This window comes from Molothrus ater, chromosome 3, assembly GCF_012460135.2.
Source record: "Molothrus ater isolate BHLD 08-10-18 breed brown headed cowbird chromosome 3, BPBGC_Mater_1.1, whole genome shotgun sequence".
Lineage (NCBI taxonomy): Eukaryota > Metazoa > Chordata > Aves > Passeriformes > Icteridae > Molothrus > Molothrus ater.
In genome coordinates this window covers 5,195,743-5,217,786 of record NC_050480.2, presented here as the reverse complement: position 1 = coordinate 5,217,786, position 22,044 = coordinate 5,195,743, and the positions used below count along the sequence as shown (strand labels likewise).

Genomic DNA, 22,044 nt, shown 5'->3' with positions numbered 1-22,044 from the left:
CAAACAGCACAGTGCTGCTCACAGCTGCAGCAGCAGAGCGCCCCGGAGAAGCGTCTCGGCTGGCTGCAGCAAAATCAGAGCAGATTTCAGGTGCTGCCCTTGGCAAAAGCACTCTCGGGGCACTCACTTTTCTCCCTCTCTCTGTAATACCCGTGAGATTGCTGCAAGTCTGCTTTCAGATCCAACTCGGCTGTACTGCTGCTCCTCTGCATTAGCACCTGCAGGGAAAGAATCCATCTCAGCTTATACGGCTCTGAGCACTACACCACACTCCAGCAAATTTCACACCCACACAGTCATTAGAAATTAACCACAACCCGGTCAAGACATTCTCGTGAATATTCAGAGTACCCAAGTGCTTGTCAGTGTCCTTAGGAAAACTTCAGGCTTTCCATTTAATTCTTTATCCTCCCTTTCACAACCTCAGTTTTCACACCAATAAGCAGGATTTTTTACCTATGTTTTTCAAACACATCTGAAATAATTTGTTAAGGTATAAAAAAAAATCTTTCAGCATTCATATTTCACAGAGATGATCAGGCTAAGTCATTTATTGTTTCAACTGTTCAGTCAAAAGTTCCCATTAAAAATGTATGAAGTTTGCCTGTGCTGATGTCAACTCACACTAACATCTGCCATGCACGGCTGGTGATAGGAACTGTGCTGAACAGAAGCATTTTCATCAGTGCTTTAAACCATCAAACATTTATTCCCGTGTACTGTAGCTCTGTAATAGCCATGAATTATTTATCCTTTAAAAGGTACAAACTTCATGTTGATATTTCAGAAAAAGACCAAAGCCTTGTGTAAGACTAGAACAGAGCTACAACTGCAGAAGCAGCTGATGAGCTCAGGAGGCACAAACTGATCACACCCAGCAGGACAATAACCTGCGACAGGGCTCACTTCCAGATGCCACACCAGAAATGGGATTAATCACTTTGCACACTTTCACCTCCTAGAGTTTCTGAATGCTAAAAGGCTTCTGATTAGAAAGCAAACATTGCTAGGATCTCTACAGACATTACTTTTGGGTTTGCCTTACTTGCTCAGCTTCATGCTCCTTTACATATCCCTTATTTTCTTGAACTGATTTGGAGTCTGAAGTTGAATTTCCAGCCTTTTTGCCTAGAAGTTTCAGAAAGGAAACAAGAACTATAAACATTTGCAGGACCAAAACACACAAGAGGTCTCACGTAAATTTCAGCTATGTTTACACGTCTCATATTTATAGTTAAGGGCTATACAACACTTAAATGGGATACAAGAAGCTTTGAAAAATCCTTCAGAAGCATAACATACTTACAGGAGAGGAAGTGAACTCCAACTGCAGCTTGAATACACAAAATTCAAATGCAAGTCAGATGAAAAGTCAAAGAGCTACATACAAAGTGCACACACATTCCAGGTTTCATTTTCCCTGCTTTACAAAAGGTCACATCCTGCATTGACAGTCTCTAACTTCTTTTAAAAAAGTTCTTTCAACAACTTACCAACTATGCAGCAACTAAGAAAATGAGCTAAAAACATATTTTAGAGAAGAGTTGGAAACCAAATTAATTAGGAGCAGCATTTGTGAGGCTGAACTAGTCCCAGATCTTTTCTTTGAAAAACACAGTATTGCTGCACTTTATTAGAATTACCTTGAAAAAAATCAGATGGAATCTGATCTGCAATATCTGAAGTGCTGCTGCTTCGAGTTAGCTGCTGCTCTTGGTCTGCAAATGGGCCTGTGGCTTCTGTTCCTTCTGAATTTTCCAGCTGCTGAGATTCTTCAACTTCTGTTGATTTAATTACAACACAAAATATTTGCAGGAGCTCATATATACATCTGCGAACTCCTCACCTAAGCTCTATGAAAAAGCAATCCTTGCAAATATTTAAAATTCCCAAGGTAACATTTACAAGTAATAACTTAAGTTCTCTAAAATAACCTTAGAAAACCCATAAAGTTTAGAGATGCATGTGCAGCATAAAAGGTCTAGAAAAGGAGAGAAGTGATTTTGGGAGTTAAGAAAGAGGAGCACGTCTCATGAACGAAGCTGGGTTTTCAGTGCTGGAGATCCCAACTGGGCCCTGTCATTCTTGAGACAGAAAGACAGAGCAGAGGCAACAGAACTCCCTTAAATGCAGTGTGGAGAGAAGCTGGCTGTGCTCCCTGAGTGCCTCCGAAAGAGGGGAAAGGAGGAGGAATAAAGAAAGGCAAAAACTTAGAGTAAAAAAAGCTCTGAGCTACATATAACTTGGGTTTAGCTTGTGAGGACAAATCCAACCAGGCAACTTTTGGTTTGGCTGTAACTGTGAATGAGAAACAAAAGGAGGAGAGAGAGGCATGAAAATCCCTAAGAGAAAATAAACTGCCATGCTGGGGAAGGAGCAATGGGAACTCTTGAGATTGCAGAGCAACACAGCACTTTGAGAAATTAATTTATCTTAGCATTTGGGGAAAAAAAAAAAAATCTAGTAACACTCCAGTGTTTCCATCCTGCAGTGTGCAAGTTTTAATATTGCTTTACTACTTAATAAACTCTGTAGGTATCTCAGAAAGTTATCTCAGGAGGCACGTGCACAAAAACGAACGTTTCTGGTATTGACTGACTTCAGCTGACTTTCAATGTCTTACAGAAAGCAATAAAATAAAACATCCAATGCAATTCACCAACTGGAACAATTTCAGCATTTCCCCCCAAAATAACTTGAGATGAAAACACACCAAAGATGTTTCACTGAGCAGGAATCCCCACAGGGCTATAAAGCACCATGTACAGATCTCCCCTTTCTCTTGCTACTGCAGGTAATGAGTCTGGGCAGGACTCAGGAGTCACAAATCCCTCCCAGGAAGCAAAACATGGGTATTTTCACTTTAGTTACTAGGCAATATAGATCTAATTGCAATTAATGGCAGTCTTCAATATCAACATGAACAAAAATTGCTTTGCTTGCAGTGCTGCCAACGTTCTGAGAAGAACCAACCGGACAGAAAGGGAATAGAGAGAGAACAGTTAAAAAATATAAAGAACATTGATATACAAGATGACTTTAAAGTACAGTACCTGACAGTCTGTGAGAGCAAGAAGTGTAAGAGATACCAGGGAAGAGAGAGCTCACAGTGTGAAGCAGAAGAGGTACACTTTTAGTGGCTGGCAAAGCCTCATAAAGATGGACACAGTTGCTGATAGACTGGCTTCGCTTAGCTTACAGGAAAAAATAGAGCAATAATTACATCAGGAACACAGTGAAATATTGCAGTTCTGAGTGTCACAACACAACAAAACCCAGAGTTTTGGGATAAAGCTTTTCAACAGAAAGCCCAGGGGCTTCTCCCCTGAGATGTAAGTTAATATTGTGCAATACTCTCTCACACTGAAAGGGTAATAATCAGGGATTTCTGATCCACAGCAAGTGTGGAAGTGCCTTTTATTTGAACACACACAAACAAGAAATGTTGTGGATCAACACTTCCAGGTTCTCCCTACTGCTCTGGCAAGAAGTCAAAGGGGAAAATGCTGCAGCAGTAGGGAGAACCCTTCACTGGAGCACCACCAGGGACTCTCTGAGTTTAGAAATAAAACTCAAGACTGAGCTGGCTCTACTGCCAAAGCACTCAGTGATCCAGGCTGGAGGCCGTGGCTCAGCCATGGAGCCACAAACCACCCGGAGTGCTCTCCCTCCTTCCAGCTCTCCTGGTAAGGAACTGGGGAGGGAGCTGTGCAGGCCAGCAGCTCCTGCTCAAAGCAGGGGGCTTCCACAGGAGTCTGCCCCAGCAAACCAGCACATGGAAACATGCTGACATGATATAAAGAAAGGCCATGTTCAGGCTGCTGAAAAGCTTGAAAAAACTGAGATCTGTTCCATGTCTGGGGTCTCAGTCATTACTCCAACATTCCCCACCCCAGTCTCCCTCCTGCTTTTCTCTTTGCAGAAGTAAACATGAGAGCAAAACCTCATCATACCAAGAAAAAGAGAGCACATAAAGCAACTATCAAAGGATAATATTATTTATTAAATATCTGGTTTACCTTGTGCTCCCAGGAAAAAGCTGCATCAGTATCTGCTATCTGCCTGTCAGTAATAAATACTCTCCACGGAACTGATAAAAATAGCCACGTACCTCTAAAAAAACCCCTAAAGTGAACAGGTTTAACTCACAATTCAATGTCCTGTAACTAAAAGCTTACACAGAGAATTTCCCCAAATACTTTGTGATTCACACTGGCCAAGACATCCTGACATGGACGTGCAACCTCTCTGCTGGGGCAGTAAACTATCGAGTTGCTTTTGGCAGCAGCCACCCCTCAGAGGGAGATGTAAAACCTGAGTGTTACTGAGTGCCTGGCCACCAAAGCACTCAGCTGTGGTCTAACCTGTGGCTCTCTGACGGACAATGTTTCTTGCTTTCTCCACTCCCGGGGCCCCGGAGGTTGTGGCACTTCTGAATCTCATTGGCTCCACAACTTCAGGGTGACTTTTCCAGCTTAAGGAAAAAGATCTTCCTACTACAGCTGTCTTCTGAGGCTCTAAAACACCACCTTAGGACAAAGAACACAAAGTTTTCTGGCACTGGATGCTTTGGCATGTATTTTTGCTGAAGTACAAATGGACTCAGACATGGCAAATAATAATACTTTAAACAACAACAGGTTAACTTTTACTATTAATCCAAACCAACTGGCAGTTCAAACTATGTGCATCGATCTCAAGGTGGCATGCAAATGCAGCTAAAATACTGTCAATTAGAGACTTTACTAAAAATACACAGAAAGGAATTTTTACAGAGTTGCCAGTGCCAGCCAACAGCACAGGAAACCACATTTAATCTCTGCCATCCAAAAAACCCTGACTGTAGGTGCAGACCCCAGCCTTCCCCCAACTACCTCTCCTCCCCAGTGAAGGATGACAAGACACAAATCCCAAGTGCTTCACATTTGGTTAAACAGGTTCTTACACCAGATTAGGTAGTGTTTAACATTAAATTAATTTTTAAGGTTAAGCTTCAATATTTAACTGGTTTGATACAAAAAAAGCACTGAAGCACAAAGACAAACCTTTGCCTCTCTGCTTTTTTTCCTTCTGCTCACTGAGCTTGTCCAGGGGCAGGTTTGTCATCTCCACACCATATACAGTCCTGGCCAGCACTGCTGTCAGGGAGTCCATGATGTTGGCCCACTCGTTGATGAGCTCCTCCCAGTCGGTCAGGGAGGACAGGACACTGAGCAGCTCATCCCACAGCTCCCGGGAGATGTAAACGCTCAGGTTAGCTCTGATCCAAGCCACAATGAGGGTCTGAGGGAAGAGACACCAGTGGCAGCTCGGGCAGGGCTGACAAGATGAGTTCAGCACACCAAGCCCAACCCACAACTCTGACCTGCACATCAGCACAGGCTCTTAGCGCTGCACATCAGTTGCGCCTCACCATTTTCCCTCAATAAAACACTACCAGAAATAATGGGGAAAGTTACTGATGAAGGAAATTAAAAAAAAAAAAAAAGGCTAAATGTTGTCTGGCAAACTGAAATAAGACACTCTGTAATAACAGCAGAATGAATGAATGTCCTACCCCCACAGAATGACTGAGCCCTGGGGCAGCACTACACACCCAGTTACACTATCCAGGCTGGAAATATAGTAGGAAGCATAAATGTCTCTTTCACTCAGTGTAACTCAGTTTTGACTTGCCAGCTGGACTTTTAGGAAAACAGTTACTTGATTCGTACACTTTAGAGACACTCACTGAAAATATCCCATTTGTGCTACCACAGTTTGTAACAGAGCCCTGAAGAACAGAGCAAACCCAACTCTCCCTCCGTTAGTAACAGTTTACAAAATAATTACTAGCAAGACGTGAGAAACCCCTCCTTCACAGTAATACAAGTAGGTTTCATAGCACTCAACTAAAACTGTGGGCAGTTGTGACAGAGCAAACCAAGCAGCCCCACTCACTCACTCGGAAGAGCAGCCCCGCCATGCTCTGAGCAAACGTGTCCTTTGTCTGGTTCTCCTTCGGCTTCTGCATCACAGCTTCTGTTATTCTGAGAAGTATCTGCAGCATCTGTTCCCTGAGTCCAAAACAAAATATTGTGTTCCACTAGTTGTACCTGCTCATTAATCCTGCAGCAAAGCCTTACTCATTGAGAATACAGTCACACTTCGGACCTCACAGATCATTCGTAAAATAGCTTGGTTGGTTGTGGACTGTAACAACTTTTTCTCTTAAATGACAGTAAGTTAACCTTACCACGTCTTTCTGTTCATGGACAGCTCCATTATCATGCGCCTGAAGATGCTGAGAACAGCTTTGCAGGCATCCACCTGCTCCTTCAGCAGCAAAGGGACCTCAGTGCATGGCTCCAGCAGGAAAACGTTGGCAGAGTTTGTCAGGAATACCTGGCGTTGACAGTCCATTTGAACAGTGTTAGGAATGAAAACAGGCGAGACTTAGAACAAAACACCTGTGCTTCTTCAGTTAAACCTTCCCCTTTCCTTAGAAGAGGTTTCATGTTTTACCCATCACTTTATTTTTCTGTTATTCCAGTAAGGAGCCAGGTGGCTCCCATCACACACCCACCAAGGCTCAGCATGTGGTTTGTGGGTGTCTCCTCTGCTTGGGCAGACAAGAGGACATTCCTCCAGCAAATCATTTCCTGCCATCATATGCTTAAACAGCCACCAGTATTTTCAATAAATCAAGTTCAGAAAAAGTAAATGCATGGTTCTGATTAATTTCTAGTACTCACAGGAAGAAAAAAATTACCCTTTTGTGTTAAAATACAGATCTCTGGCCTTAAGACGTGGTCATGTGGTTTAATATACACGTTTCAGAGTGACACACAAAGCCCAAATTGTGTCTTACAGAACCAATCAAGCCCCGGTAGTTCTTTTCCTCCATCTTGGAGATCGTAATGGAATTTGCAGTGCAAGTTCTGTGGCCAGGCAGGTCACAGCCCTGCAATGTCCCCCTCCTACCCAGCTCACCTGCAGTGCTGCCTGAGCTCCAGCCTTCACATCCCTGTCCTCATCCTCCAGCACGCAGCCCCTGCTGACGGCGCTGGTGAAGGAGTAGGTCCTGCCCCAGCTGGAGGAGCGCTTGTGCCCGCAGGGCTCTGAGGAGAGCTGCCAAACACAGCCTGGTTAGAGGCAGGGCACAAAGGAACACACCAAACTGAAACAAAACCACCCCTGAGGTCAGCAGCCTAAGCAGGGGAACTGGCGTGGCATGCACTCATTTCCACAGGGAATTCCTGGCTATTATTTCTTCATTTCCGCAGGTGGAATTTGAAGGCTTATAAAAGTTTTAGAAGGTATGTTACTTAAAATATTTTTCACCATTTTTCATAGTCACTGATTGTAGTAACACGTTAATTTAAGTCTGGCAAAATTATAAATTCTCTACAAAACAAAGTAAAAATCTTGTAATTCTCACTGTTTTACAAATCAAACCTCTTATTTCAGTACTAGCAAACTTCCCTTTAAACAGTGTCGCAGTGTCAACAGAGTCAAAGAACATTTACTGATGGTTCAAAACAGGATATTAAAAGATGATGCACAGGGACTTTATCGACAGGTAAATTTTCTAGATTAAGGTGTCCAGTTACAATATACAGGAATTAATACATATTGTCAAGTTCTACGCGCCACCAAAATGAAACGGTTCTCCATGCCTTAGGCCACCAGACAGTGAATTTTAGCACTGCAAGACCCATCAGTGTTTCTTCCATGAAGTTCCTGCTGTCATATTTACACATGCAGGGAATAACCACAAATTACATTTCTCAAACCAGCTGCAACTGTCCCTGCACTCAAAGTGCTACTCAGTAACTATTTCAACTGTGAGTCCTTAACTAAAAGCATTTTTTAACCCCTATTTTTCCCCACACTTCAAGCTGTTACTCCTCTACAGAGTGAGGTGAAAAGCCCCATATTGCAGCTGACAAAGTAAGGAACAGGGGATACCATACATGTTTACCGTCTGTTTGCACTGAGGAGTCTTCCAAGGGAGCAACAGCATCCTGGCTGTCCTCCTTCTTGTCTGGCTCCTCCATGAACACAGGTTTCTCCTGCAGTATCCACTTCTGGTACACTTTCACCACCTTCCGTGTTGCGGAGATATCAGAAGGCGGCAACAAAAACGCCTGAAAAGGAAAGTTCACAGATTTCACTCCACACAGGACACGGAAGTGATGCATACAAACACACACACCACCACCCACACTGCGATTTTAAGCAGCAAACTTCAGTTCCCTCAACAATTCCATAATCTGGTCGTTAAACTAGACCTAGGAAGGAGCCTGACCTCAAAGGCTGCTGCTGTGACCAGTGTGGTATTTGCTGGTGAGTGAGGAATTGATGAATCTGACTCCATGTTCTTAGAAGGCTAATTTATTATGAGATTATATGATAGTATATGATATATTATAGAATGCTGTACTAAACTATACTAAAGAACAGAGAAAGCATACAGACAGAAGACTACAAAGAATGCTAATGAAAACTCGTGACTGCTTCCAGAGTCCCGACACAGCTGGACTGTGATTGTCATTAAGTTAAAACAATTCACGTGAAACCAATCAAACAATGACCAGCTGGTAAACAATCTCCAGACCACACTGCAAAGCAGCAAACACAGGAGAAGCAATCAGATAATTATTGTTTTCATTTCTCTCTGAGAAATGAAAAGAGAGAATCCCAGGAGAAGAATCCTGGGCAAAGAGGATTCTTCAGAAAATATGACAGTGACAGATCAGCAAGTTTTGTGACAGACCAAGTTTGCCCAGCCCCAACCCCCAGGGTTTGTCTCACACAGAAACAAGAAGCAGGGCAGCGAGCGGCCGCGGGCAGACCTGGCGGAACACCTCGTTGACGAAGTTGACGTATCCGCGCGTGGAGAGCAGGATGCCCTGCACCATCTCATAGACGCCACGGTGCTGCTCCTCCACGCTGCACAGGCTGCAGCTGCTGAGCCTCCTGTCTGACAGGCTGCTGCTGCTGCTGCCGCCGGAGTGGCCGCGCTCCTGCTCGCCCGCCGGCACCGCCGCGCCCGCCTCCAGCTCCGCGCTCTTCTCCTGGCCCGCGGCGACGCTCTGCAGGCGCAGCACAGAATCACAGAATTGGAAGAGACCTCTAAGATCATCGAGTCCAACCTATGCCCTAACACCTCAACCAGACTATAGCACCAAATGCCATGTCCAGTCTTTTTTTAAACACATCCAGAGATGGTGATTCTACCACCTCCCTGGGAACAGCATTCTAGTACTTCGTTATTCTTCCGGTGAAAAATTTTTTCCTAATATCCAACCTATACCTGCCCTGACATAGCTTGAGACTGTGTCCTCTGGTTCTGTCAGAGACCAACCCCCACCTACCCGTCTACAACCTCCCTTCAGGAAGGTGTAGAGAGCAATAAGGTCACCTCTAGGCCTCCTTTGCTCCAGGCTAAACAATCCTAGCTCCCTCAAACGTTCTTCACAGGGCTTGTGTTCCAAGCCCTCACCAGCCTTGCTGTCGTCCCTCTGGATGCACTCAAGCATCTCAACATCCTTCCCAAACTGAGGGCCCAGAACTGGACACAGCACTCAAGATGTGGCCTCACCAGTGCCAAGTACAGGGGCACTTTTTGCCAGGTTTTGCTCTGGCACTGCCTGCGTTTTGCAACCTCTCAAACTATAGGAATGTGCTCTCTGTTGACAGAGTGACAAAACTAGCTTCTGTCTTCTCAAAAAGAAAAGAAGCTCAGAAGTTTCTCTCTTTGATTAAGTGAAAAAGATGCTTCATAAGACTTTGGAGACTTCACATCAAACTTAAGGATAGCTAATTAGACAGAAGCTAAAAAGTCCTGCTTGGGCAATTTACTAGAAAAAGAAGAAAACAAAGAAACTAATTGCTTTTGTGAGGTGTTTTACCAAGAGCAAGAACCTCTTCACCTGGCTCAGTTTTTCTCTGTTATTTTGCCTTTTATGAAACCTTTTTGCTTGCAACACTACAACAGAAGCCATCCTGCTGATTTTATGCCTCCAAAGGTAGCTGAGCTATCTTGGGTGAGTAATAGACCTCCAAGAGCTTATTAGACATGGCTCAAGAAGGCTACTATTACTTAAAACTGTGTTGCTTCTCTGCTGAGCCCACAGCTGACACTAACTTATGGTTCAAGACCAAATGTAAGCTGAGATTGATTCTAAATTCTTTACAGGAAGCTGGAGAGTCTCTCAAAACCATCGATTTATAAAATTCATTGTGAGGCATCCAATGCCAGAGGAGTCTCAATCATGAGTTTATAAATGAAATATTTCTCTAATATCTCATTGTAAACAGCTGCTATAACTGAGAGGAAAACAAAGCAGCCTTTGATGTCACTGGGAAATGGTCCATGGAACCACCAAGTATGACAGTTAACAGAGTAAATTCCAACAGTCTAAATATAATACTGCTGAAGCTGGTAATGAAACAAATTATGAGGGAAAAAAAAAATCAAATAAACAGCTACATCATTTATTCACTATGGGGTAGCATTTCTTTGTGCTTCAGCTGTCAGTGCAGTGAGATCACCTGCAAGGTTAGCACACATGCAAGAAGCGAGGTAAACTTTAAAGCCCACCTGAATAATTTTAGGGAGCACTTCTCCTCCATTTTTTGTATTCTGAACAGCAGTTAAATACTTCTTTTCAAGGAAGAAGGTAACGAGCCACTTGATAAAAACCACTCGAGCTGCCATGTAGGGGATTTTTGTGCAGTAGACACTCTCATTGTTCCGCGTTGCAGTGACATACACCGGCCTTGGCCTGATATCAGGGATGTCTGAGGGGAGGACAAAAAGGAAGAGAGAAACAAAGTGCAATCTTAGTAATTGCTTCCCAGCTCTAGCTAAATGTACTGAGCATATCACCAAAAAAATAACAGATGCAATGACTGACTGCTTTTATTTTATTAATGCTTGTATTCTATCGTAACTCTATCGCTCCTCAGGAGAACATAACAGCACAGCTCCTTCCTGAGGTTATCACTTGTATCACTCAAAACAAAGGAAAGCAAAAGAGAAGAGCTGCAAAAAGAAGGGCAAAAGCTGAAACAAAGAACCAGCCCTGCTACAATGTAAGTTAGTTTTACAGGAAACCAGGGAGAAAAAAACTCCTCATCCCACAGAGCTGCAGTGATACACCAGCTGGGAACAGAGATGCTGCTGAGAGCAGTATCTTTTTCTTCTCCAAAGGCAAAACCCACTACTTACCCAGCACAGGTTTGTAGAGGTTGGTTAGCTTTGTAAAAGATGGGAACAAGTGAGGAAGATAGTATTTTCTGAACAAAGTAAAGAGAAACTTAAACCCAGTGTCTTGGTTCTCCTTGTTCTTCCACTCCAAGCTGGCAGCCTTTGTCACGCAGTTGGAGAGAAACAAACAAAAAGCTTTAAGTTAATGTGTTGTACTGGCAATTGTTTCCCCCTGAACACAAAAAACAAGCAATTACACTTTAGCAAGGAAAGAAAAAGCAGCACAGCCCCCAAAGTACCTTTACAAACTGCAGTAAGAATGGAAAGTAGGAATAGAGCATCCCCCCAAAGCCAGCAAGCTCAGTGGAAGCCAGTGGATTTGAGCTGTTCTAACCAGAGGAGAAGAGCAACTGTACCGTTGTGCTCCAAACAAATTTGCTTCTCACATTTTGACAAAGCCACTTTGAGCTCTGCTTTTATCATTAATATTTTCTTTGTCAGAACAAACACAAATAAACAAACACTGGAACCACTATGCAGTGGGATTTGTAGAGTAAGCAGGTTTGTTTAGACCCCACACAGGTAACAAGAGTATAAAAAGAAGAGTGACATTTTTGTCTTTAACTGAAGTGTTGTGAGACTCTGATATGTAAAACAAAGGGTGCTGTGGAGGAAGCTGATAATTTCATACAGCCACTTTTTAAAATAAAGCATTTATTCAAGATGACAAAACCCTTTCCAAATATTATTTTGGTCTTGCCTTTTCATACTAAAAAGTGTATCTCAAAGTATTTAATTATAATTTATCTCTTTTTAATAACAAGGCTCTTTAATGTTCATTGTCTGCACAGCTTCCACTTTATTTCAAAATGTTGCTTAATTTGTACTTTTAAAATATATACATTATCTTAATTTATTTCCTGTACAGATTCATCTGATCTACTTCTAATTAAATTTTTTGTACATGTTACTTGCATCCTTTTAAAAACATCACAGAAGCCATCTCTCTTTATCTCTTCCTCCAGTGGTCCTTTACATTCCTTTTCATCTAGGTATGTGTCCAAAGAGAACAAACTGAATCTTTACCCCACATCAATTTTCTAAATGCAGCCACGAGCACATAAAACAGTCAGTTATTCTGCAAGTTTGGATAACATTCATTAACTCTTATCACAGAAGTGTGACAAACTGCTTATTTTCACCAAAAATGGCACGAGGAAATACCTTTGGGATGATTTTCCACTTAAGAGTAAAAAATGTGCTGGGGAAGGGCAAACCCAGCTCCGCACAGATGTAGTGTAGGCTTAATTTCTACCACAAATACATCCTCCAAATATGAACAGTTTCAAACATCCATCCTCCTCACCTGAATTACCATATATTTTAGCAGGAGCTGGAGAAAATAGCAGGTCTGGTCTTCTGCAATTTTCTCTCCAGAGACAGCTGGCAAAAGCGGCGTTATTTCTTCTGGAAATATCTTGGCTAAAATCAAATATTTTAAGCACAGAATGCATTAAAATACTGAAATAAAAGCTATTTTCTGTAAAAGATTGACTTGAAAATAACCATTAGGGCACTACCAAGCTGTGCAAGTCCAGCAGCTGCTCAGATGTCCAAAGTCCTGGCACATCCCAGCGAGGATGACACCAGATTCCCGGCGGCTTGGAAGGGCTGACACCAGCAGTGAGCCAACAAGGAAGAAACCCCCACACCTGCTTGAGGGGCAGTAAAATGCTCCTGCTGCTGCTGCATCTGAATTAAAACCACCCCAGAGCCAAAGAGCAAGCCCTCAGAGGGACAGGAGCAGGCGGCTCTAGAGCCGCACCAGCCCAGCAGCCGGACACACACTGCGGCCAGCTCGGAATTCCAGGGGAAGCTGGCAGCACCCATTGTCCCCTCCTCCAGGAGAGGCACACCAGGAGAAGGCTCACGGGCAGCACCCATTGTTCCCTCCTCTAGGAGAGGCACACCAGGAGAAGGCTCACGGGCAGCACCCGTTGTCTCCTCCTCCAGGAGGGGGACCTGGATGTCCCCCTGGAGGTCCTATGTCGCAGCCATCTTTTTATGAAAAATCCTTTCCTTAGGATTTTTCCTCCTGAGAAGCTGAGAGGCCTCAGGAACAAAATGTAAACAATGGTTATCTGCTGCTATGGAATGCAACAGGTGCATCTGTGATTGGCCATCTTGGATGTTTGTAATTAATGGCCAATCACAGCCCAGCTGGCTCGGACAGAGAGTCTGAGACAGCTGCCTTTGTTATCATTCCTTTCTATTAGTTAGCTAGCCTTCTAGTTAGCTAGCCTTCTGATGAAACCTTTTCTTCTATTCTTTTAGTATAGTTTTAATGTAATAAATATCATAAAATAATAAATCAAGCCTTCTGAAACATGGAGTCAGATCTACATCTCTTCCCTCATCCTAAGACCCCTGTGAACACCATCACAGTCCTTGGAGGATTCACCCTATCATTGAAATTTCGCCCAACTGGCGGGAGGAATGATGAGGAGGACTCCATTGCTACCAGAAGGCAAATTAATTACTTTATGATACTATTATTCTATACTGTATTATACTACACCTAAACTGAAACTGAACAAGAACTCAACAGAACAAAATCTCCTGACCGACAGTCTGGACACACGCTTGGCCCGGATAGGCCAAGGAAACAAAACGCCATCGCTTCGGGTAAACAACCTCCATACTGCATCCCACTTTGGCACAACACAGGAGCAGCAGATGAGATAAGAATGGTTTGGATCGCTCTTTTCCCTGCTCCTCTCAGGTTCAGAGACTGAATCCCAGAGGAGAAGGGGTTGCATGTGCCCCCAGGAGCAGGCTCACCGTCGGGCGCGGCCGGGGGGCTGACCAGGCTCTCCAGCGTGCAGGGCCCGCGCGAGGACGGCAGCGGGGGGAAGCCGGGCACCAGGCAGGCGAACATCAGGATCTGCTCCTCACCACAGTTGGTCTGCAGGGCTTGCAGCCACAGCAGGAACAGGCGGATTCCTTCACACCTGAGCTGCAAGGGGGTGCATTTGGGCAAAAAGGGGCAGTGACACAGGTCTGTAAGCGCAGTAACACGGGTAAATAGTTCACAACAGGCAGGGCGAGAGCTTCATCCCAGCTAGGTGTTGCAAGGTCTAGCCATCATACCAAGGGTATTCACATTATTAATATAACCTAGCTCTAATGCCAGAGAAAGCTCAAAAAATTAGGTATTAAGCAATATCAATACCTAACTGCCTCATTAGGTACTAAGCAAAATTAGGTATTAAGCAATATCCTTCTCCAGGTAACTTCACAAAGGTCATGAGAGCAGCAAAATGACTGAAAACACATATTAAAATAATCAAGGATCACAATAATAAAACTTAAGATTAAAAGGTGAGCAAGAAAAAATTACAAAGCCTAACAATCTGGAAAACACTGCTATTGGAAGGCTGCAAAGTAGCATACTTCACAGGAACTTAATTGAAAAGAAATATGAAAACATCAACACGATACCTTGAGAGAATTTCCAGTGTGCAAAAGCTTCTTCAGAATCGACCCTGGATTAGGAAAATTAAGGAGACATTATCAGACACGTCCCACCACAATGTTTTCAAAAATATTTCATGAAATCCTACATTAATTTATTCTGTGGCCACTACACTGGGTATTAAGACAACTATGTGGGAAAACCCCAATTGAATCTAGCTACAATCACCACCACCCAAGACTAACTGTGATGTATCTTTCCTCTGGGTTTTCTTCAGAGTACCATGTCTCAAATTATTTTCATTTATAGTAAGATCTGTGAATTATACACATTCCTTAAATGGGCTCCTTCCCATTTAAGGAATGTGTATAACGGCAAGATCTCGCCATTTCACAAGATTATATAATAATTATTAATATATATATATATATATAGGAAATTCACATTAATGCACATGAAATGTTAAACAAAAGGAAATCACAAGGTAGAGGTGTACATAAATGCTCTGCCAAATTTTGTACATCACTTTATGGACACAGATAAAAAATTTTGCCACTAAGACCACTCAATAGAAGCATAAAGAATGTATCAGCTACAGAGCAACCAAGTGGAACCAATTTGGTCTGGACTAGTGCAGCTGAACTGTTGTGAAGTGGCCAGGCAGATGTCTCCTCTTGTTTTTGTCAGTGCTGAGTGGAAATGTGACAGCAGCCCTTCCCTTGACCTTTAACTTCCGCTCATTGTTCTTCTGCAAAAGCAATTCCCTGTTCTGATGACAAAAATGGCAGCTGGTCAGACAGTGCTGCAAACCAACCTCAACCAAAAAGTCCTACTTGAAAGGAATAGAACACCCCCATAAAATTTTAATAAGCAGCACAAAAACCCACTGGTGCCACACTGGTGGCATTTGGAAGCAGAATTTGAAAAGCACTGACGAATTCAAGGCATTTGATTCAGAGGAAATTATCAAGTTAAACCACTTCACTGGATTTCAAGGTGTTCTGGCCACCCAAGGTTGCTCTCTGCGAGACTCCTCCTATTCCCTCTCTTCTTCCAGAAGCTTCCATACCACCAGAGTGGGAGGAAAGAAGAGTCTTGGTCTGAGGAAGCCACCCGTGAGTATCTTGTCTGTCATGGCCAAGGCCATATTCTAACAGGATGCTGGGAAAATCCCCCATTTCATGAGAATCTGGGAAAGACAGCTGAGGCCAAACTTGCAGAAATACCATGTATTCATAACTCTACTCATATAATGTTCATTAAAAGAAAAATTGATCTGAAAACACTACTAAAAAGTCCGAATTTTTTTAAACAATTTCTTCTTACCTATACTGCGAAAATGCCATCGATAAAAAATCCTCTCTGGTAGCAGCTGCAATATTTTCTGCAGGAAACAAAACTAGTCAAATTATCTGTAATAAAACTGGTTCATCAGAGGATACAGAGAAACAGATGCACGACATACAAATGAGATGGGAATACAAACAGAGTTTCTTTTTAAACTACTGGCAGCATGGACTAGGGCTCAGCCACGGGTGTGGCAGCAGCAGCACAGCTCACCTAGTGCTGCTCCACCTCACAAAGGTCTGGCAGCACACAGGGCTTCACACAAATAATGTCTCCAACTTACAACTTTTCAGCCATTGAAATAATTAGGAAGATATATTTAAACAGGAAACTAGTTTTGAACACTTCCGTTTGGAAATCAAATGAAATTAAACAACATTATAAGTGACTGACAGTCAAGAGTTCCTTGCAATTATCACACAAAACGACTGGCACCAGTTTCTGCACAACAAAGCACCTCTAAGTTCTCAGTAATACCACATGCAAGATTCAAATGGATGATAGGTCACCTAAGCAACAGTGACACATTTGAGGGTGTTTTGCACACAGAAACTCACAGGAAAAAACAAAGCATCACAGCCCAGAAAGCAGCTGGCACTGTGGGCCACCCCTCGGAGCCGGGGGACAGAGTCACAACCACTGCCAGAGCATGTGCTCGAGACATGGAGCTGGACAGACCTCTTGCTTTTGACAATAAAGGGCTTCAGAAATTATATTCAACACTCAGAACAGTCTTTTTTGGACATGGAACATTCCTTTCTCCATGGCAGAGTATGGTAGTCATGACAAGTTTGTGGACACAGGGAGCTAGACCTCAGGTCACAGACAGGCTGGTCCTCCTCCACACCTCCACCATAGCATGTGTTCCCCACACAGTAAACAGCACTTCTGAAAGGTTAATCAGAATAAAAATGCAAACCAGGCAGGTCCTTTCCATGTTCCTTGTACTTTGTCTCAGTGTCACTCCCCCAGCTCCCTCCCTAGCACACCATGGCAGCAGGACCCCAGGAGCAGAGGGTCCAGAGGTCGAGCTCCCTGTCTGTGGGCAGCAGGAATGCTTGGGATGAAGGATCTGACTGGCTAAAAATGAGGCCATGACTCACATTGGGGCTTTACCTGTTAGTTAAGCACCAGGCTTCTGCCAATCAGATTGCAGGATCCACGGACAAAGAGTTATCATTATCCATCTAAACATTAAAACACTGGCAGCCCACCACTCCTCCAGACTATTTCTGGCATTAATCATTAATTAGCTCAGCACGGGGCAGAAAGGAGTCCTAAGCTAACCCAGGAGCACTCCTAACCCAACCTGACCCAGGAGCTCTGCGTGGGAGCTGGGTCTGTGCCCAGGCTCACCACAAGCCGTGTGCCCGAGGTGTGCGAGGAAAAGCTCCAGGAAACAAAACCCTACAGCAAACCAGCAACAAAAACTGGGCTGGGTTCAGGTGTCACACTGCAGGAAGGAAGCCTCATACACTGGCACATTTATCATGGAAAACCAGACAGAAGCACAAGTATTTTGTTTCCATTGTTTTAGTCTGCTACACAGTTTCATCTAAATTTGAACACCAAGCTCCCTTCCAGAAAGTGAGCTGTGATGAGGTCCGAGCTTCATAGGCTGGAAAAGTGCAAAGCTCCAGAATAAAGACCCATTTGAAAAAGAATTTGGTAACAATTTTCACATCCAAGTCTCAGAGAATTTTAGATGCAGCAAAGATGCAGTTGTATCCAGAGAAAAGCAGAAAAACAAATGCTGCACAGTTCAACAACGAGCAGGAAAAACAAGCCTAAACTCTAACCTGCACAAAACTGGGGGGGGTCAGGGCAGAAAACAACAAGCTTACCATTCTGTTCTCTTTACAAAACACAGAATCCAACACCCTTGTCAGGTGACTGAATCAAAACAAGCAAGGGTTCAATCCATCAGTAAGAGGACAGAAGTTCCTATCTGAGAAAAGCTCCCATATCCCCAAAGTCTTTTCACACAGCAAAAAAAATGTAGACACTGAAGTCACTTCCCTTGCATTCTCCTTTTCAGCATCTCAAAACCAGGAAAACGATAAATCTATGTATCTTGAAAAAATGCAAGGGTGTGACTGATCACCTGCATGGTCCTGCCCCACAGCAAGGCACCCTCAGAAAGCAACCTTGTCCCCCTCCTGCACTGCAGACAGCACAGCTCTGCAGCAGAGCAGGGCCACCCTAAATGGTACGAATGCAGAACCCGCCTCTGCTCCGGCAATGCAAAAAGAAGTCACCCAGGTGCAAAGTCTACGTCATTGAATATAAACTCTGAAGGTTACAAGCTAAGCCCCAGTCCCACCAGCACAGCTTCCAGCTGGTGGTTTTTGCCCTTCAGTCCCAGACTGAGGTGGTGCTGCAGCGTGACATGAGACTGCACAAGTCGCGAACCAGCTCCAGCTGTTTCCTTTGCAACTTCACGTCTCCAGCAACATTTTGTACACCCTCCCCACCCCTGGTGCTCTAAAGAACATGCACTGCTATTGCTATGTAACAAATGAGAGTTTCTTCCCCTCCAGCCCAGGCTGTCAACCACACCGCTGTGAATCTGAGCTGGCTATTGACATCTTGTTCCTAGTTTCACACTACACTAATAAGAAATATTTTAAGAAACCCCACAGTGCAAAATAATATTGCTTTTTCAGAAAACACATAGATCTATTTAATGCTTAGTGCTTTGCTGCATCTATATGGTAATCCATTATAACACACTTGAAATAGAAATTAGGTATTACTACTGATCAACACATCAGGGTATCTGTCAGTTCTTTTAACTGATTATCCATAGTTCTTTTTCGTTTGGACTTCCTGCATGACTAGGAATAATGTTAAGTTTAAATCTTAGTTTACACAGGATGCTGCTTTTTGAAAGCTGTGTCTCTCTCTTTTATTGAAACAAAATAAAAACCACCGAGGCTCATATTTCGACAGACTCCCTCTGACTTCACCAAAACTGCTATTTCTTTTTCAAAGCTTTTTGCTTTTGCCTCCCTGGTTGAATCCTGCCCTGACTGGCAGCTCTGTGCCCATCACCTGCTGCAGGATACCAGGCAGGCTGAGGCTGGCCCAAACCTCACCTGGGATCCCAGAAGATGTTTCCCAGCCCCACAGCCATGGGGGGACATTGTTCTGCTGCTCTGGACGTGCCAGGATGGTCTTGGATCAATGACAGCCACCCCCAAGGTGCCCTCACTGGGCAAACCCACCCCTGGAGGCAGAACCAGCAGCAGTGCCAGTGCCAAACCTGCATCACGTTCCCTTCAAGGGAATGGATTCACAATTTCCAGGAGTCAGTGGCAGGTGGATCTACTTCAAGCCAAGTCAAGGCATAAGAGCTCTCCCAGGCCTCTGTGTTCAAGGGCTGCTGGTGGTTTCAGGGTGTTCAAATACCAAAGCTTGCACGAATTTAGGAATTTTCCATCTCCTACTCGCAGACTCAGACAAGCCAAGAGGCCAATGGAGTCAGTGTGCCTGCATCAGCTCAAGCTCAATGAAGGGATACTCCATTTATTGCATTAATAAATGATTTACAGTTATTTGTTGAGGGAAAATGTCTGCCCAAAGCACACAGGGCACTTATCACTGCCCCTGGCATAACAAGAAACAGTAAGATCTCTGAAGTAAAACATGTAAAACATGTAGCTAGAATTTACCACAGAATGCTGTAAGAATAGCAGCAATGTTATTTGAATTATGGCAGAACAAACTGTAAATGATTCCAAAAGTAATCTTCTGTGTGTAGAAAAGTAGAGCTACAAGCACTTTTGCTGTTATAAACAAAAAAGCCCCTTTGTTACTCTACTGAGCTTGAGACTCAGCATTCACATCTGCATCAGGCTCAAGAAACCACAAACTTCACACAAAACATGGACTTGGGGAAGCTTTCCTACATCTGAAAAATTCTGAGCATAAAACATGTCATCCAGTGAACTTGTTAGATCAGTGGAATGAATTTTATGACACCACCATCACAACAGATGTGACTGTTCTTAACTAAAGAAGAAAAATTATAGAGAGTGCGAAGAAATTGATCTATGTATCACAAAACCACCAATCTGCTTTTACTTCATTAGTGATTAAAAAAACACAGTGTCAGAGGAATCAGTATCTGATGCTGCAAGAAAGAAAAAACACTTTATTATTAAAAAAAAACCCCAAAGTTTCACAAACAGATATGTATATAACCAATATATAACCAACAATACTGTTATTGGTGCCAAAAATGGACACAAATACAGTGCACCTCCTGGCAGGTCTGTGACACACAGGGCTCAGGGCTGCCCTCAAACCTGAGGTTTCGAGCTGCTCCCTCAAAAGGGAACAGGGACACAAGGAACAACAGCAACCTGTTCTGCAAATGCACTGCAAATAGAGAAATAGAGACAGAGCCATGCCTCGGCAGAAAAAAAATTGTGTGTCACATAATTTTGAGCTTTTAGCTGAAACAGGGAAAAATAACAGTACTGCTGCCATATCACTTCACAAATATCTATCTGGGAAAAGACAAGGCCAAAGCATCTTACAGAGTTAGAGCCGAGCATTTTGCAGGATTAATTGCAACAGTTAACCCTTGGCATTCCTCCCTGCTGGCTAACATTTCTTCTTTGAGTAACATGCTGTTTGAAGTTACTGTGTGGCCAAGCTGTGCAGCTTATGTGTAAAATTAGAACTTCCATAAATTACTACCAAGCCAAGTTAGTTTCCAGAGGATTTGTGGGAAAAGCTTTGCTGCCCAATACACACACTAGGTGTCACTCCAAAACAGCAGCACAATCCTCAGTAAACCTCCACGAAAGGCAAAGGCAGCAATTCCCTCATAAATATTTTTATTGATTTTTAAGCTGTTGACCCTCAGCCTGGGGACTGAGGATTTGTTAATCCTAAGTAACTACCCATTTAGCTAATTAGCAGAATGTGCAGCATCCCCCTGGCTCCTGCTGACATCACACTAAATATGGAAAGCTTAACAATCAATTAGTTCTGTTTCCTATGGCTTAGAGTATGAATGTTTCATCACTTGGCATTTCTGACTCCCTGTCCTGTGCTGAGGCTCTCGGGCTGTTCTCACCCAGGGTTAGCTATCCATGGACTGCACACTCAACCCAGCAGATCCCCACCACGAAGGGAATCACTCTGAATCCCACAGAAACACTGAAAGGATCTCCTCTCCCCCAGGGTGACCAGGCTGTTGCACAGCTCTCCTCCACTGGGACCCCAAGCAGCCCCTGCTTCAGACACAACCATCCATTTTTTCTCCTTCAGACAGCAAGTCCTCCCACTGCTTTTAAGGAGTATTAAGGGGTGGTGACTGGCCACCCCTTTCCAAGCCCTGGGAATGCCCAGTTATTCCTTCCACCCAGATGAGCAAGCATTGGCTATTTGCTATTCAGTGTCATTCCTTATTCAAGGCCCCAGCGTATTAACGAGCTTCCATTAACCTGCACAGCAACACCTTCTCTGCTGGGCTGGGCACTGAGGGGGAAGAGGAGGAGGAGGAGGAGGAAGAGTTTCTCCTGCCCCAAACAGCCCTGGCAAATTTGTGAGCTTGTGTTCTTTGCCACTGCCTCGGGCACAACCCCAGAGCAGACCCGTGCTAATGTCACAAGGAGCAGAAAGCACAGCTTGGATCTCAGGGTGAAAATCCGGTCTCACAGAGGGGGAAATGAGGGAGAGGAGGAAAAGGAGGCAGCAAAGTGAGAATTCAAGATCACAGAAGCCCAGGATTCCATGTCATCATTCTCATGGCCATTTTTCCCACAACAGGCACATTAGGCTAAACAGCATCATTCTTCTTGTCACTATAAATTCCATTTCAACCACAAACTACTCATTAATGCAAAACCATGAAGACACATACTTCTGAGGGTCTGGGGGGTGTTTTAGAGGGAGGGAGAGGAGTTGAGAACAATTAACCTTTAGCTTCAATTTCTAGAGTCCCACTGAAAGTTTGAAGGGTTTTTTCCTACCAAACAAACCCCAACATACAAACAAAAATGACATTTCT

The 22,044-nt window shown here is 43.7% G+C and overlaps 1 protein-coding gene across 3 annotated transcripts in view; it reads right to left on the bottom strand.

The window, feature by feature from the left end:
• The window catches only part of RALGAPA2 (Ral GTPase activating protein catalytic subunit alpha 2), a 93,698-nt gene that overhangs the window by 65,042 nt on the left and 6,612 nt on the right, over positions 1–22,044 (bottom strand). Inside the window, exons 4-21 of one of the 3 annotated variants that reach the window (XM_036379483.1) lie at positions 15,999–16,056; positions 14,699–14,742; positions 14,039–14,213; positions 12,564–12,679; positions 11,219–11,357; positions 10,589–10,788; positions 8,838–9,077; positions 7,956–8,129; positions 6,973–7,110; positions 6,236–6,384; positions 5,945–6,056; positions 5,046–5,283; positions 4,365–4,529; positions 3,054–3,194; positions 1,644–1,781; positions 1,307–1,333; positions 1,046–1,128; positions 128–218 (exon numbers count right to left, since the gene is read on the bottom strand). In XM_036379483.1, coding sequence (XP_036235376.1) covers positions 128–218; positions 1,046–1,128; positions 1,307–1,333; positions 1,644–1,781; positions 3,054–3,194; positions 4,365–4,529; positions 5,046–5,283; positions 5,945–6,056; positions 6,236–6,384; positions 6,973–7,110; positions 7,956–8,129; positions 8,838–9,077; positions 10,589–10,788; positions 11,219–11,357; positions 12,564–12,679; positions 14,039–14,213; positions 14,699–14,742; positions 15,999–16,056 — 2,428 coding nt within the window. The remainder of the gene's footprint in view (positions 1–127; positions 219–1,045; positions 1,129–1,306; positions 1,334–1,643; positions 1,782–3,053; positions 3,195–4,364; positions 4,530–5,045; positions 5,284–5,944; positions 6,057–6,235; positions 6,385–6,972; positions 7,111–7,955; positions 8,130–8,837; positions 9,078–10,588; positions 10,789–11,218; positions 11,358–12,563; positions 12,680–14,038; positions 14,214–14,698; positions 14,743–15,998; positions 16,057–22,044) is intronic. The other 2 variants (XM_036379484.1, XM_054514174.1) reach the window with 2 other exon arrangements.